The sequence below is a fragment of the Carcharhinus amblyrhynchos genome, unplaced genomic scaffold (assembly GCF_965287045.1).
Source record: "Carcharhinus amblyrhynchos unplaced genomic scaffold, sCarAmb.v2.hapA chromosome_265, whole genome shotgun sequence".
Lineage (NCBI taxonomy): Eukaryota > Metazoa > Chordata > Chondrichthyes > Carcharhiniformes > Carcharhinidae > Carcharhinus > Carcharhinus amblyrhynchos.
In genome coordinates, this window is record NW_027650005.1 from 160913 (window position 1) to 179483 (window position 18571).

General features: G+C 45.6%; 1 protein-coding gene across 5 annotated transcripts in view; it reads right to left on the reverse strand.

The window, feature by feature from the left end:
- Positions 1-18571, reverse strand: part of wdr70 (WD repeat domain 70) — a 190032-nt gene that overhangs the window by 151419 nt on the left and 20042 nt on the right. For all 5 annotated transcript variants that reach the window (XM_080183355.1, XM_080183359.1, XM_080183358.1 and 2 more), the window contains exons 5-8: positions 15689-15890; positions 5326-5385; positions 2344-2477; positions 591-744 (exon numbers count right to left, since the gene is read on the reverse strand). In XM_080183355.1, the coding sequence (XP_080039481.1) occupies positions 591-744; positions 2344-2477; positions 5326-5385; positions 15689-15890 (550 nt within the window). The remainder of the gene's footprint in view (positions 1-590; positions 745-2343; positions 2478-5325; positions 5386-15688; positions 15891-18571) is intronic.

Consider the following 18571-nt stretch of genomic DNA (forward strand, 5'->3'; position numbering starts at 1 on the left):
TGTGCTTTCTCCAAAGGCATGTCCATTATGACTCTCACCACTTTTACAGATGCACCATAGAAAGCATTCTTTCTGGTTGTAATGTAGCTTGGTATGGCTCCTGCTCTGCCCAAGGACACAAGAAACTACAAAAAGTCATGAATGTAGCCCAATTCCTCGCGCAATTCACAGCGTCCTGTCATTGACTCTGTCTACACTTCCCGCTGCCTCAGAAAAGCAGCCAACATCACTGAGGACTCCATGCACCCAGACATGCACTATTCCACATTCTTCCGTCAGGAAAAAGATACAAAAGTCTGATCACGTACCAACTGACTCAAAACCAGCTTCTCCCCTGCTGCCAGACTTTTAAATGGGCCTACCTCTCATTAAGTTGATCTTTCTGTACACCCTAGCTATGACACTAACACTACATTGTGCTCTCTCTCTCTTTTCCTTCTCTATGAATGGTATGCTTTGTCTGTATAGCGTGCAAGAAACAACACTTCTTATTGTATACGAATACATGTAACAATAATAAATCAAATCACATCATCATTAACACTGAGGCTATCATAGTGCTGCTTCCCCAATAAATATTTCTCTGGTACCTTGGTCTTCGCTTGATCAACAATGTACTGATCTCCCTTCACACACTCCATCACCTGGAAGCCATCACGATCCAACACCTTGGCCTGGGCACTGCCAGCCACGCAAAGAATCACATCACCCGTTGAGCTGTACTGCAGCGATTTAATCTGATGGCTAAAACAAAAGATCGAAGATAATAAAGCACAGCACCCAAATGTACCATCTTCCATTTCAATTCTTCCTTTGCTCCCCCCTGCTCAACCACCATCCCACCCCACTCACTGACCCGAGCACCAGAGTTAACAAGGCATTTTGTGATCAGGAGGGAACTTTTTCACAGAATCACAGAAAAACTACAGCACAAATAGGCCCTTCAGCCCACAAGCTGCACCAATCATATCCCTGCATACTAGGCTTACCTATAACCCTCAATCCTATGAAATCCCATGTCCTCATCCAGAAGTCTTTTAAAAAAACCCTAACGAATTTGCCTCCACCACTACCGACAGCAGCCGATTCAACTCACCCACCACCCTCTGAGTGAAAAACTTATCCCTGACATCTCCTTTGTACCTACACCCCAGCACCTTAAACCTGTGTCCTCTTGAGGCAGCCATTTCAGCCCTGGGGAAAAGCCTCAGAGTCTGATCAATACCTCTCATCATCTTATACAACCTCTATCAGGTCCCATCTCATCCTTCGTCTCTCGAAGGAGAAAAGACCAAGCTCCCTCAACCTATCCTCACAAGGCATGCCACCCAATCCAGGTAACATCCTTGTAAATCTCCTCTGCACCCTTTCTATGGCTTCCACATCCTTCCTGTAATGAGGCGACCAGAACTGAGCACGTATTCTAAGTGGGGTCTGACCAGGGTCTTATACAGCTGCAGCATTACCTCCCGACTCCTAAACTCAATTCCTCAATTGACGAAGGCCAGTACACCATACGCTGCCTAGCCACATCCTTGACCTGCAAGGCCGATTTGAGAGTCCTATGAACCTGGACCCCAAGATCCTTCTGATCTTCTACACTGCTGAGAGTCTTATCCTTAATACGATACTCCTTCATCCCATTTGACCTGCCAAAATGTACCACTACAAGTTTATCCAGGTTGAAGACCATTTGCCACTTCTCTGCCCAGTCTTGAATCCTATCTATGTCTCATTGCAACTTCTGACATCCCTCCAGACTATCCACAACAGCTCCGACCTTCGTGTCGTCGGCAAACTCATCCCTCCACTTCCTCAAACAGGTCATTTATAAAAATCACAAACAGCAAGGGTCCCAGAACAGATCCTGGGGCACTCCGCTGGTGACCGACCTCCATGCAGAAAAAGACCCATCTACAACCACTTTCTGCCTTCTGCGGGCAAGCCAGTTCTGGATCCACAAAGCAACATCCCCTTGGATACCATGCCCTCTCACTTTCTGAAGAAGCCTTGCATGGGGGACCTTATCAAACGCCTTGCTGAAGTCCATATAAACCACATCTACCGCTCTTCGTCAACATGTTTAGTCACATTTTCAAAAAACTCAACCAGGCTCGTAAGACACAATTTGCCTTTAACAAAGCCATGCTGACTACTTTTGATCATACTATTTAGACAGTCTTCAGGGAGCTTGACGAGTATATGGGGAAACAGGGGTTTGGAAATTTAGGAGGATTGGAGACAGGTTGGGGACAGTGGGTTGGAGGGGGATTTGGAGGGGGTGGGGAGGAGACACGAGAATACAGCCTGATAAATGGAGGGGTTCATGGTGGAGCCACTCACCATTCACAGGGCTGCAATGACCGGAAAGCTTGCAGTGAGGCATCCATTCCTGCAAAGTCCCAGAGCTTCACCTCATAATCGTAGCCCCCAGTGACCAGCCGTGCCCCCGAGGGATCCAGTCCCAGTGCTGACACCTGGAGGCAGAATCAGAAAGGTCAGTCTCTCCTCCACTGGCCATTGAAGCAACAGAGATGATCTAGTAATGATTGTCTCAGCATCCCCTCCCCTCCAAAAGTATGGTCGATAAAAACAGCAAAAACATGAACACTCTTGGCCCTCTGTCCAGTGACAAATCACATGGACTTCCTCCCATTCCACGCAATTCCTCATCCTCTATCATTCAAACTTTTCTTCAACCTTTAAACAGTTTGTTCTAAGTCTTTCATAGAACATAGAACATTACAGCGCAGAACAGGCCCTTCGGCCCACGATGTTGCGCCGACCAGTTAAAAAGCAATGACCCTCTAACCTAAACCAAACCCTTTCCATCCATAAACCTATCCATGGATCTCTTAAACGCCCCCAAACTAGGCGCATTTACAACTGCAGCAGGCAGGGCATTCCAATCCCTCACCACCCTCTGGGTAAAGAACCTACCCCTGACATCCGTCCTATAACTATCCCCCCTTAATTTAAAGCCATGCCCCCTCGTGCTAGCTTTCTCCATCCGAGGAAAAAGGCTATCACTGTCCACCCTATCTAAACCTCTAATCATCTTATATGTTTCAGTAAGATCCCCTCTTAGCCGCCTTCTTTCCAGTGAAAACAACCTCAAATCCCTCAGTCTCTCCTCATAGGACCTCCCCTCCATACCAGGCAACATCCTGGTAAACCTCCTCTGCACCCTCTCCAAAGCCTCCACATCCTTCCTGTAATGTGGGGACCAGAACTGCACACAGTACTCCAAGTGCGGCCGCACCAGAGTTGTGTACAGTTGCAACATGACGCCGCGACTCCTAAATTCAATCCCCCTACCAATGAACGCCAAGACACCGTATGCCTTCTTAACAACCTTATCTACTTGATTCCCAACTTTCAGGGATCTATGTACACATACACCTAGATCCCTCTGTTCATCCACACTATTCAAAGTCCTCCCGTTAGCCCTATACTCAACACATCTGTTATTCCTACCAAAGTGAATTACCTCACACTTCTCCGCATTAAACTCCATCCGCCACCTCTCGGCCCAGCGCTGCAACCTGTCCAAGTCTTCCTGCAAACTATGACACCCTTCCTCACAATCTACCACACCTCCGACTTTGGTGTCATCAGCAAATTTACTAATCCACCCAACTATACCCTCATCCAGATCATTAATAAAAATTACAAACAGCAGTGGCCCCAAAACAGATCCCTGAGGCACACCACTCGTAACCGAACTCCATGACGAATATTTACCATCAGCCACCACCCTCTGTCTCCTATCTGCTAGCCAATTCCTTCAATATCTTCCCTTTAACTGCCCCAATACAAAATTATCACATTTATTAATTTGCCACGATGTGGATTTGCTGATGTTGAACTGGGATGGACACAGCAAGTAGTCTCACAACACCAGATTCAAGTCCAACAGGTTTATTTGCCAGAAGAGGTTTTGTTACTCCCTTTCTTTTAAATTTAAATTTAATCGGTTTGTCGATTTCAGGCCACGGAATAACACCTTGCCAGGCCAGACGGGTCCCAACACAGATAATTCCTTCAATCTGGCCTATCACTGTCCAGTCCAGTGCCCGATAGCTCAGAAGCACAGAAAGGAACAGAAGTACACTCAGTCAGGAATTCTGAATCACAAACATGGATGACTGGTGAATACTGCCAGATGTGGATGTGCCGGCATTGGACTGGGGTAAACACCAAGATCATCTCGCCAGGGCCATCCCCACACCCCCACTTCTTGCCTTCAGACAACCACACAACCTCAAACAGGCCATTGTTCGCAGCAAACTACCCAGTCTTCAGGAGAACAGTGACCACAACACCACACAACCTTGCCACAGCAACCTCCGCAAGACATGCCGGATCATCGACACGGATACCATCATCACACGTGAGAATACCATCCATCAGGTACACGGTAAATACTCTTGCAACTCGGCCAACATTGTCTACCTGATACGTTGCAAGAAAGGATGTCCCGAAGCATGGTACATTGGGGAGACCATGCCGACGCTACGACAACGGATGAATGAACATCGCTCGACAATCACCAGGCAAGACTGTTCCCTTGCTGTTGGCGAACACTTCAGTGGTCACGGGCATTCAGCCTCTGACCTTCAGGTAAGCATTCTCCAAGGCGGCCTTCACGACACACGACTGCGCAGAGTCGCTGAGCAGAGACTGATAGCCAAGTTCCGCACACATGAGGACGGTCTCAACAGGGATCTTGGGTTCATGTCGCACTATCTGTAACCCCCGTGACTTGCCTGGGTTTGCAAAACCTCACTCACTGTGCTGTCTGGAGACAATACACATCTCTTTAACCTGTGATCAGTGCTCCTTCCACTCACATTGTCGGCCACTTTAGGACTTGAACAGCAGGTTAGGTGTAAAGATTCGCATTCTAATCAGTAATCTCTAAACTGTCTGTGCTTTATATGCTCTGTCTGAGGCCAGAACTCTCCATTCGCCTGACAAAGAGGGAAACCTCGAAAGCTTGTGCGTTTACTATCAAATAAATCGGTTGGACTAAAACCTGGTGTTGTCAGACTTTTGCTGTGAATACTGCCAGATGTGGGTATGCCGGCGTTGGACTGGTGTAAACACAGTAAAAAGTCTGACAACACCAGGTTTTAGTCCAACCTATTTATTTGATAATATACTCGCAAGCTTTCAGGTTAGCCCCTTCACCTGACGAAGGGGCTAACCCGAAAGCTTGCGAGTATATTATCAAATAAATAGGTTGGACTAAAACCTGGTGTTGTCAGACTTAATACTGCCAGAGCCAGGATAATCCCGAAGCTGGAGAGAAGCCTCACTCACAGTTTTCCTGCTGTGGGTTAGTGTGATTTCATGCGAGTCTGGTATCCGTTTCACAGGATCCTGCCAAAAGACAAAGGGACATCAGTACTCTGCCAGCTTCAAACAATGAGTTCATAGAAATATAGAAAATCGGAGCAGTAGTAGGCCATTCAGCCTTTCAAGTCTGCTCCACCAGCATTATGATCATCGCTGAGCGTTCAATTCATTACCATGATTCCACGTTCCCCTCCCATATCTCGAGAACCTGCACCCCAAGAGCTATACCTCACTCTTTCTTGAAAAAAATACAATGTTTTGGCCTTGTTATCGGACAACAAATTTAATGAAATTGGGCACACAAAATGGAAGCAAACTAAAGCTATCCTCAGAGCCCTCCACTAAAATCACAAAGTAACAGACACTGATCAGTAGGCATGAGCATGCTCTTATAATGCAAATGAGGGCTCGCACATAAGGGAAATGGGACAGGATGGCACTTGCAGGAACTAAATTAAAGAACACATCCCCACCCCATCAAAATCAGCACTTCCTCACCAGTCAAACAACCCATGGAGACACCTAAAATTAACACAGTTAAGGAAAGCATCCCTGGCCCCTCAAAACTCTTGAGATCAATAACACACCTATAGTTCAAACCCCAGAGATTCCAGACCATTGATAATCAACCAGACAAAAACGATTAACACACACTTAAAACAATTGCTCCAACACTCGAAAACGTCGAAACAGCATGGCTGAAGTCAAACACTGGAAATAAAGGATTAGCATTTGAAACGCAAAGTTCAGGTATAACTATAGCCCATTGTGGGGGAGTCTTTAGAGCACTTTCAGGACAGTCCGATTGTACGTCCAGGCTTTGTTTCTCCGTCGATGTAAAAAGAAAATAAAGCTGTGCCGTTATTGAACTTCACCCTGAGTCTGTAGTGGTTGTTTTGCACACTCGCGCTAACAGCCTCAACTGGTTTCTGTGGTCGTGAATTCCACAGACTTACCATTCTGTGGGTGAAGAAATTTCTCCTCAACCCAGTTCAAAAAGTATCTGTATCCTTTGGTGAGGAGATGCCAGTGTTGGACTGGTGTGGGCACAGTAAGAAGTCTCACAACACCAGGTTTATTTGGTAACACGAGCTTTCAGAGCGCTGCTCCTTCACCTGGACTCACCTAAACAGGCAGCGCTCCAAAAGCTTGGGCTACCAAACAAAAAGTTCCACGTACTTAGCTAAAAGTCTCTTAAAAGAATCTGCCTCCACCACCATTGCCAGCAGCCCAGTCCATGCACCCACCGCTGTGAGTGAAAAACTTACCCCTGATATCACCTCTGCACTTACTCCCCAACATCTTAAACCTGTGTCCTCTTGTGGCAACCATTTCAGCCCTGGGAAAAAGCCTCTGACTATCCACTCGATCAATACCTCTCAACATCTTATGCACCTCTATCAGGTCACCCCTCATCCTTCGTCTCTCCAGGGAGACAAGATCTAGCTCCCTCAACCTATCTTCATAAGGCATGTTTCCCAATCCAGGCAACATCCTTGTAAATCTCCTCTGCACCTTTTCAATAGCTTCCACGTCCTTCCTGTAATGAGGCGACCAGAACTGAGCATAGTACTCCAAGTGTGGTCTGACCAGGGTCCTATATAGCTGCAACATTATCTCTCGACTCTAAACTCCATTCCTCAATGGTTAGCAGGGACCCAGGTTCAATTCTGGCCTCAAGTCACTGTCTGTGTGGAGGCTGCACATTCTCGTGTCCGCATGGGTTTCCTCCGGATGCTCTAGTTTCCTCCCACAGTCCAAAAATGTGCAGGTTAGGTTAATTGGCCAGACTAAGTTTACCCTCGTGTCAGGGGATTAGCAGGGTAAATATGTGGAGTTCTGGGGATAGTGTCTGGGTGGGATTGTGGCCGGTGCAAGCTCGACGGCCAAATGGCCTTCCTCTGCACTGCAGGGATTCCACAAGTAACTTATTCCAATCCTATGAATCACAGAAGCAATCTTCCATCAGCCCTTTGCTCCTATTAACAAGACAAATTAGGATCCAATTTGCCAACATGTACTGGATCCCATGGGCCGTAACATTTTGGACCAGTCTTCCATGTGGAACCCAATAGCTTTTATTGGTAGAGGGATTGAATTTCGGAGCCGTGAGATCATGTTACAACTGTACAAAACTCTGGTGCGGCCGCACTTGGAGTATTGTGTACAGTTTTGGTCGCCACATTATAAGAAAGATGTGGAGGCATTAGAAAGGGTGCAGAGGAGGTTTACCAGGATGTTGCCTGGTATGGTGGGAAGGTCTTATGAGGAAAGGCTGAGGGACTTGAGGTTATTTTCATTAGAGAGAAGAAGGTTAAGAGGTGACCTAATTGAGGCATACAAGATGATCAGAGGGTTAGATAGGGTGGGCAGTGAGTGCCTTTTTCCTCGGATGGTGATGGCTAACACGAGGGGACATAGCTTTAAATTGAGGGACGGTAATTATAGGACGGATGTCAGAGGCAGGTTCTTTACTCAGAGGGTAGTAAGGGCATGGAATGCCCTGCCTGCAGTAGTTGTGGACTCGCCAACTTTAAGGGCATTCAAATGGTCAGCAGACAGGCATATGGATAACATTGGTATAGTTTAGGTTAGAGGGTCATTAGATTGGTTCCACTGGTCGGCGCAACATCGAGGGCCGAAGGGCCTGTACTGCACTGTAATGTTCTATGCTCTAACTTGTCAAAGGCCTTAATGAAGTCCATGTAAACCACATCAACTGCGCCAGCCTCGTCAATAGATTTAGTCACCTTTTCAAAGCATTCGATTCACAGGATCTCCCAGCAAAAAATCTGCGCTATCCCTGATCTATCCGACTTTCCAAATGTTGAGTAATCCTGACCCCAGACATTTTTCCAACAATTCCCCTGCGACAGATGTTAGACTAACTGGCCTGTAATTGATTGGCTAATCACTGCTTCCCTTCTTCAATAAAGGTTCCACATTAGCTTTCCTTGAGTCATTTGGCATTTCACCTGTGGCCAGTGAACACTGAAATATCTCAATCAGGGCCCCTGCAATCTCCTCCTTTGCCTCCCATCGCAGCCTGGGATGCATCTCATCAGGCTCTGGGGATTTTTGCACTTTGATGCCCAGTAAAACATTTAATATCTCCTCCACATTAATATTAATGTGCTCTAGAACTTCACCATCCCAGTTGAATAGCTGGGGCCCAAGCACATTCATAAAATAGTCCGTGGGAGGAAAACAAAGCAGTCAGAAGAAACTCATGCAGGCACAGGGAGAACATGCAACTCCACAAAGACAGTCACCCAAGGCCAGGATTGAATCCAGGTCCCTGGAGCTCTGAGGCAGCAGTGATAACCACTGTGCCGCCACAATTGCTACAGCATCCCATGAGTCACTGCCTGCCATTCAGAAAATTACCCATTTATTCCTACTCTTTGTTTTCTTTCTACCAATCAGTAAAGTACTCTGGAATATAGATTATCAGGCCCTGGGATTTTCCCACCATCAATTTCCTCAACACCATTTCCCTAATAATAGTCATTTTTTTTAGAAACATAGAAGCAGGAGGAGGCCATTTGGCCCTTTGAGCCTGCTCCACCTTTAATTTGGTCATAGCTGACCATCAAATTCAATATCCTGATCCCTTCTTCCTCCCCATATCCCTTGACCCTTTTAGTCCCAAGAGCTACATCTAATTACTTCTTGAAATCACACAATGTTTTGGCTGCAACTACATTCTGTGGTAGTGAATTCTACACATTCACCACTCTCTAGGTGAAGAAATTTCTCCTCACCTCTGTTCTATAAGGTTTACCCCCTGCCCTGAATGATAACCCCTAGTCCTGGACTCACCCACCATCGGGAACATTCTTTCTGAATCTACCCTGTCTAATCCTGTTAGAATGTTCTAAGTTTCTACGAGGTCTCTTCTCACTCTACTGAACTCCAGTGAATATAACTCAAACCGATTTAGTCTCTCCTCATTTGACAGTCCAGCCAAGGACGTGGAGGCTTTGGAGAGAGTACAGAAAATGTAGGATGTTGCCTGTTATGGAGAGTTTTAGCTATGAGGAGAGATTGGGTAAACTGGGAGTTCTCCCTGGAAAGACAGAGGATGAGGGGCGGCCTAATAAAGGTGTATAAAATTATGAAGGGCGTAGGTAGAGTGAACAGTGGGAAACTTTTTCCCAGGTCGGAGGTGACGAACACAAGGGGTCACAGGTTCAAGGTGAGGGGGGGCAAGGTTTAACACAGATGTCAGAGGGACATATTTTACACAGAGGGTGGTGGGCGCCTGGAACGCACTGCCAAGCAAGGTGGTTGAGGCAGACACGCTGGGGTCGTTAAGACTTATCTGGATAGCCACATGAACAGACTGGGAATGGAGGGATACAAACGAATAATCCAGTTGGAAGCATGAGCGGCACAGGCTTGGAGGGCCAAAGGGCCTGTTTCCTGTGCTGTATTGTTCTTTGTTTTTTGATCCCAGGAATCAGCCTGGTAAACCTTCATTGTACTCATAAGAACATAAGAAATAGGAGCAGGAGTAGGCCTTGTAGGCCTTCGAGCCTGCCCCGCCATTCAATAAGATCATGGCTGATCTGTCGTGGCTCAGTTCCACATTCCTGCCCTCTCCCCATAACCCTTAATCCCCTTGCCTATCAAAAACCTATCAACCCACATCTTAAAAATATTGAGCGAGGCAGCCTCCACCACTTCAACGGGCAGAGAATTCCAGAGATTCACCACCCTTTGAGTGAAGAAGTTCCTCCTCAACTCCGTTCTAAACCGTCCCCCCTTTATCTTGAGGCTGTGCCCTCTAGTCCTACTGTCCTTTCTGAGCGGGAAGAGTCTCTCCACCTCTATCCTATCCATCCCATTCAACATCTTATACGTCTCAATGAGATCTCCCCTCATTCTTCTAAACTCTAACAAGAACAAGCCCAGTTTATTCAGTCTCTCCTCATCGCTCAACCCCCTCAACTCCGGTATCAGCCTAGTAAACCTCCTCTGCACTCCCTCCAAGGCCAAAATATCCTTGCGTAAGTGCGGCGACCAAAACTGCACACAGTACTCCAGCTGCGGCCTCACCAGTGCCCTATACAGCTGCAGCAAGACCTCCCTACTTTTATATTCAATCCCCCTCGCTATGAAGGCCAGCATCCCATTCGCCTTCCTGACCACCTGCTGCACCTGCAAGCTGGGTTTTTGCGACTCATGCACAAGAACCCCGAGGTTCCTCTGCACCGTCGCCTGCTGCAGTTTTTCGCCACGTAAGTAATAGTCCTTCCTACCATTATTCCTACCAAAGTGGACAACCTCACATTTGCCAACATTAAATTCCATTTGCCAGTTCCTGGCCCATTCGCCCAGCCTATCTAGATCCTTCTGCAGACTCTCCACACCCTCCGCACAATTTGCCGTTCCACCAATCTTGGTGACATCAGCAAATTATAGTAAGGACATCCTTGCTCAGATAAGGACACTAAAACTGCAATACTCCAGTACATTTCAGTAAAACACCCCTATTCCTACTAACAAATCCTCTTGCGAAGGTGGCCAACATATCACTTGCCTTCCTAAGTAGCTGCTGTCTCTGCGCAATTACTTTCACTGACTAATGCACGATGATGTCAATGTCTTCTGAGTATTCACCTCTCTCAACTTACACCCATTCAAGTAATGATCTGTCTTCCTATTATTGGAGTGCGGTGACACAGTGGTTCGCACTGCTGCCTCAGTGCCAGGGGCGCCGGTTCGATTCCAGGTTTGGATCACTGACTGTGTAGTCTGCATATTCTCACCGTGTCTCCATGGGCTTCCTCCGGGTGCTCTAGTTTCCTCCCACAGTCCAAAAGATGTGCGGGTTAGGTGTATTGGCCAGGCTAAATTCTCCCTCAGTTTACCCAAACAGATGCCAGAGATTGGCGATGAAGGGATTTTCACTATAACTTCATTACAGTATTAATGTAAGCCTATTTGTGACACTAATAAATAAACTTTAAATTGCTCCCAAAGTGAATAACCTCACATTTATCAACATTATACGACACCTGCCATGCATATGCCCACACACACATCTGATCAAAATCACATTGAAGCATCTTTGCATCCTCTTCATTGGTCACCCTCCCACACAATTTCATCATCTGCAAATTTGGAGGTAATACATTTAACATAGAACACTACAGCACAAACAGGCCCTTCGGCCCACAAGTTGCACCAATCATATCCATACCTTCCAGGCCAAAGAACTATCTGTAACTCCCAATCCCATGGACTCATCCAGAAGTCTTTTAAAAGACCCCAGCGAGTTTGCCTCTACCACCACCGATGGCAGCCAATTCCACTCACACCTCCCTCAGTGAAAAACTTATCCCTAACATCTCCTCTGTACTTGCTTCCCAGCACCTTAAACCTGTGTCCTCTCATAGCGACCATTTCAGCCCTGGGAAATAGCCTCCGAGAATCCACCCTATCTATTCCTCTCAACATTTTATAAACCTCTATCAGGTCGCCTCTCAACCTTCATCTCTCCAGGGAGAAAAGACCTAGCTGCCTCACCCTATCTTTAGAAGGCATGCTTCCCAATCCAGGCAACATCCTTGTAAATCTCCTCTGCACCCTCTCAATAGCTTCCACATCTTTCCTGTAGTGAGGCGGCCAGAACTGCGCACAGTACTCCAAGTGGGGTCAGACAAGAGTCCTATAAATTCTAATTCCTTTTTCCAAATCATTAGTATATAATGTGAACAGTTGGGGTTCTAGCACAGATCCCTGCAGTACCCCACTAGTCACTGACTGCCAGTCACAAAAAGGCCCATTTATGCCACCTCTTTCCTTCCTATCTGCTAACCAGCTTTCTATCCATCTCAAGACTTTACCAAGGTTGGCGTACTAGATCACCCAGGTCCTTTTGCAAAGCAACATTTCCCAATCTATGACCATTTAAATGGAACTCTGCCATTCTGTTTCACTATCCGAAGTAGATAATTTCACATTTATCCACATAACACGGCATCTACCAAGTATTTGCCTCAAATTTACTTAATTTGTCTAAATCCTGAAGCTTCTTTACATCCTCCCCACCACTCATATTCCCTTCAAATGTTGCATTCTCAGCAAACTTGGAAATAATACTTTGGTTCAAATCATTGATATATGTTGTGATTGGCTGTGACTCAAGCGCTGACATGGAACAAAGTACAATCCAGCACAGGAACAGGCCCTTCGGCCCTCCAAGCCTGTGCTGACCATGATGCCCAAACGAAAGTAAAAAAAAACGACCCTTACCATAGAAAATTACAGCTCAGAAACAGGCCTTTTGGCCCTTCTTGTCTGTGCCAAACTATTTTTTGCCTAGTCCCACTGACCTACACTTGGACCATATCCCTCCCCACCCCTCTCATCCATGTACTTGTCCAAGTTTTTCTTAAATGTTAAAAGTGACCCCACATTTACCACTTTATCTGGCACCTCATTCCACACTCCCACCACTCTCTGCGTGAAGAAGCCCCCCCACTAATATTCCCTTTAAACTTTTTTCCTTTCACTCTTAACCCATGCCCTCTGGTTTTATTCTCCCCTAGCCTCAGTGGAAAAAGCCTGCTTGCATTCACTCTATCTATACCCATCAAAATCTGATACACCTCTATCAAATCTCCCCTCATTCTTCTACACTCCAGGGAATAAAGTCCTAACCTATTCAATCTCTCTCTGTAACTCAGCTTCTCAAGTCCCGGCAACATCCTTGTGAACCTTCTCTGCACTCTTTCAACCTTATTTACATCCTTCCTGTAACTAGATGACCAAAACTATAAACAATACTCTAAATTCGGCCTCACCAAGGCCTTATGCAACCTTACCATAACACTCCAACTTTTATACTCGATGCTCTGATTTATAAAGGCCAATGTACCAAAAGCACTCTTTACGACCCTATCCACCTGTGACGCCACTTTTCTGGGAATTCTGTATCTGTATTCCCAGATCCCTCTGTTCAACTGCACTCTTCAGAGTCCTACCATTTACCCTGTATGTTCTACTTTGTTTGTCCTTCCAAAGTGCAATACCTCACACTTGTCTGTGTTAAACTCCATCTGCCATTTTTCAGCCCATTTTTCCAGTTGGTCCAAATCTCTCTGCAAGCTTTGAAAACCTTCCTCACTGTCCACTACACCTCCAATCTTTGTATCATCAGCAAATTTGATGATCCAATTTACCACATTATCATCCAGATCATTGATATAGATGACAAACAACAACGGACCCAACACCGATCCCTGCGGCACACCACTAGTCACAGGCCTCCACTCAGAGAAGCAATCCTCCGCAACCACTCTCTGGCTTCTTCCATTGAAAAACAGTAAAAAGTCTGACAACACCAGGTTTTAGTCCAACCTATTTATTTGATAATATACTATATTATCAAATAAGTATATTATCAATATATCAATATATAAGTATATGATAGTATATTATCAAATAAATAGGTTGGACTAAAACCTGGTGTTGTCAGACTTTTTACTGCGCTTACGCCAGTCCAACGCCGGCATTCCCACATCATTCTTCCATTGAGCCAGTGTCTAATCCAATTTACTACCTTCCCATGTATACCTAGTGACTGAACCTTCCTAACTAACCTCCCACGGGGGACCTCGTCAAAGGCCTTGCTAAAATCCAGGTAGACAACATCCACCGCCTTCCCTTCATCCACTTTCCTGGTAACCTCCTTGAAAAACTCTCAGATTGGTCAAACATGACCTACCACGCACAAAGCCATGTTGACTCTCCCTAATAAGTCCCTGTATATTTAAATATTTGTAAATCCTATCCCTTATCACACCTTCCAATAACTTGCCCATCATCGACATCAAACTTATTGGCCTATAATTTCCTGGATTTCTTTTGGAACCTTTTTTAAACAACGGAACAACATGAGCCACCCTCTAATCATCCGGCGCCTCCCCCGTGAATATTGACATTTTAAATATGTCTGCCAGGGCCCCTGCAAGTTCAACACTAGCCTCCCTCAAGGTCCGTGGGAATACCCTGTCTAGTCCTGGGGATTTATCCACTCTGATTTGCCTCAAGACAGCCAGCACCACCTCCTCTTTAATCTGTAAAGGTTCCATGACCTCCCTACCTGTTTGCCCATTTCCGGAGACTTCATGCCCGTTTCCTCAGTAAATACAGATGCAAAAAACCCATTTAGTATCTCCCCCATTTCTTTTGGTTCCATACACAGTCCACCAATCTGGTCTTCTAGAGGACCAATTTTATCCCACACTATCCTTTTGCCCCTAACATACCTATAGAAGCTCTTTGGATTTTACTTCACTCTGTCTGCCAAAGCAACCTCATTGTCTTTTAGCCCTCCTGATTTCCCTCTTAAGTAGTTTCTTGCATTTTTTATACTCCTCGAGCATTTCATCTGTTGCTTGTTGCCTGTACATTTCTTACAACTCTCAATCTGTGTTCTGCTGCTTAGGCTGCTGTCTATATACTTCTCATTCTCCCAAATTAGACTGGGGTCATCAAACTCCTTCTCCAGTTCCTTAACATGCTTTGCTAGCAGCTGCAGCTGAATGCATCTTTTGCAGGTGTTGTTGTCAGGGATACCAGAGGTCTCCCTGATCTCCCAGGTCCTGCAAGAGGTGCACTCCAACATCTTGCCTGGCATTTGTTTTCTGTTTTTTTACTCTGGGGAAAAATAAGAATAAACTTTCCAGAAAAAAAATTCCTTTTTGGGGAACTTTCTGCTGGAAGACGCTCACATGGAGGGCAGAAGAAACATTTCAAAGACATGCTCAAGGCCCCCCTGAAGTCGCCTGACATTGACACAACCACCTGGGAAACTCGAGCACAAAACTGCCCTACCTGATGCTGCCTAATCCACAAAGACTGTCAAGCTCACAAAGCAAGGTATATTGCTGAAGCACAACCTAAGTGCGAGCTACGCAAGTCCAGAGCCACCAACGCAACAACTACAGTGTCTACACAAGTCTGTCCAATATGTGCCAGGACATTCCATGCCCGAATTGGCCTGATCAGTCATCTTCGGACACACCGCAACCAGCCTCAAAACGACTCACGGTGTTGAGGTCCTCATCAATGACAATGGACGAACAACACACCATTTACTTCCACTGCCCTCCCAGGCCACGTTACAAGTTGTTGCCATTCATTGTACAAAATAACTCTCTCTACATCCTCGTTCAATCTTTGTCCAAAATCTTCAATCTATGTCCTCTATTCAGCCTTGTTAAAACCCATATAGACTACATCAAATGAACTACCCTCACTACAGAATGAAGGCATGGAATGCCAAACTTGTCAGAGAAATAACCTTACTTACTTCATCCTCATCATCCTCTTCCTCATTCTCCTCATCATCTGTTTCACACTGCGATTTGCCATATCCTGGGGGTAGAGGGGGGCCCACAGCACTCTCCGCTTCCTCAACAGCTAATCGGCACAGCTGGGTTGGTAACGCAGGACCAATTTCTTCGCTGGAGCTATCGCTGTCATCACTTACACTTCCACTGTCAACTGGCGATCTGCCAAGGAGACAATTGATTGAGAGACATGCAGCACAAACAAAACCCAACACAAGCAATACTCCAGCACAGAGAACAAATCAACACTGGGCTCTGGTGTTCAGAAATCTTGACAAACGAAAACCAACAAAGTCCAGCAGTTGGGAATGTGTTCTGTTGGTTATGTTTTTAGAAACTATTTAAAATTGAAAACTGTGTACTAGTAGAAATAGTTTGGCTAGATTATGAGAATTCAGATCTAGATAGACTAAGCGAATAGAGAAAAATTGGCAGAAAGAGCACAATGTGGGGAAAATGTAAGATTTTCCACTTTAGCAGGGAGAATAGAAAATAACGTTATTTAAACAGAGACTGCAAAATGCTGCGATACAGATGGGTCTGTACGTCCTCGTGCATACACAACAAATATTCACATCAAGTGCAGCAAGTAACTAAGAAGGCAATGTTAGTTTTTATTGCAAGAACAAACTGTACAGCACACTGGTGAGATCACACCAGTAGGATTGTGTATGCTTTTGGTCTCCTTAATCCAGGAGGGATATATTTGATTGGAGGTGTCCAGAGCAAGTCACCAGGTTGATTCCTGGGACGAAGAGATTGTTCTGTAAGAAGAGTTTGAGCCGATACTCATGGAAATGTCAAAGAATGAGGAGTGGACTTATTTAAAATAAATAATAAACAATTCTGAGGGGGCTTTGACAGACAGATGCTGGGAGAATGCTTCCCCTCATAGGGCAATCTAGAATTAGAGGCCATAGTTTAAAAATAATGGGGCCCACACTTAAGTTGGAAATGAGAAGGAATTTCTTCTCTCAGAAGGCTTCTGTTAGTCTTTGGAATTCTCTTCCCCGGACAGCAGTGAAGGCTAGGTCACTGAATATATTTAACAACAAAGAGATCGAAGAACAAAAAAAGCACAGCACAGGAACTGGCATTCGGCCCTCCAAGCCTGTGCCAATCATGATGCCCTAACTAAACTAAAAAACCTTCTGCCTTTACTCCGCCCACATCCCTCTATTCATGGACCCATCCAGAAGGCTCTTAAATATTGCTAATGTGCCTGCTTCCACCACCACCTTTGGCAACATGTTCCAAGCACCCATCACACTCTGCATGAAAAACGTACCCCACACATCTCCCTTAAACTCCCTCTCACCTTGAGCCAGTGTCCCCTTGTAACTGACCCTTTCAACCGAGGAAAAAGCCTCTGGCCATACACCGTCCAGGCCTCTGCTAATTTTCGAGACATCTATCAGGTCACCCCCTCAGCCTCTGTCTTTCCAGTGAAAACGATCCTGGTTTATTCAACCTCTCCTCATAGTCAACATCCTTGAGACCAGGCAACATCCTGGTGAACCTTCTTTGCACTCTCTCCAAAGCTTCCACATCCTTCTGAGAATGTAGTGATCTGATCTGCAATCAATTCTCCAAATGCGGTCGAACCAAGGTTTTATATAGCTGAAACACAATTTCCCCAACTCCTATACTCAATGCCCGGTTGATGAAAGCAAGCATGCCATATGCTTTCTGAATTACCTTGGCCACCTATGTTGCCACTTTTAGGGAACTGTGGACCTACACCCCAGATCCCTCTGAATGCTGATATCCTCAGGGTTCTGCCATTAAAGTACAATTCGCACCTAAATTTGATCCTCCAAAATGCATCACCTCCCATTTGTCCAGATTAAACTCCACCCACCATTTCTGTACCCATTGTTGTTCCATTGTTTAAGAAGGGGAACAGAGACTTCCCCGGGAATTATAGACCGGTGAGTCTTACTTCTGTTGTGGGCAAGGTTTTAGAAAAAATTATTAGGGATAGGATTTATAGTTATTTAGAGAGTAATGAATTGATTGGAGATAGTCAGCACAGTTTTGTAGCGGGTAGGTCGTGCCTTACTAACCTTATTGAGTTTTTTGAGAAAGTGACCAAAGAGGTGGATGGGGGTAAGGCAGTTGACGTGGTATATATGGATTTTAGTAAGGCGTTTGATAAGGTTCACCATGGAAGGCTTCTGCAGAAGATGCAGATGTATGGGATTGAGGGTAATCTAGGAAATTGGATCAGGAATTGGCTAGCAGATACGAGACAGAGGGTGGTGGTTGATGGTAAATATTCGTCATGGAGTTCAGTTACGAGTGGTGTGCCTCAGGGATCTGTTTTGGGGCCACTGCTGTTTGTAATTTTTATTAATGATCTGGATGAGGGTATAGTTGGGTGGATTAGTAAATTTGCTGATGACACCAAAGTCGGAGGTGTGGTAGATTGTGAGGAAGGGTGTCATAGTTTGCAGGGAGACTTAGACAGGTTGCAGAGCTGGGCCGAGAGGTAGCGGATGGAGTTTAATGCGGAGAAGTGTGAGGTAATTCACTTTGGTAGGAATAACAGATGTGTCGAGTATAGGGCTAACGGGAGGACTTTGAATAGTGTGGATGAACAGAGGGATCTAGGTGTATGTGTACATAGATCCCTGAAAGTTGGGAATCAAGTAGATAAGGCTGTTAAGAAGGCATACGGTGTCTTGGCGTTTATTGGTAGGGGGACTGAATTTAGGAGTCGCAGCGTCATGTTGCAACTGTGCACAACTCTGGTGCGGCCGCACTTGGAGTATTGTGTGCAGTTCTGATCCCCACATTATAGGGAGGATGTGGAGGCTTTGGAGAGGGTGCAGAGGAGGTTT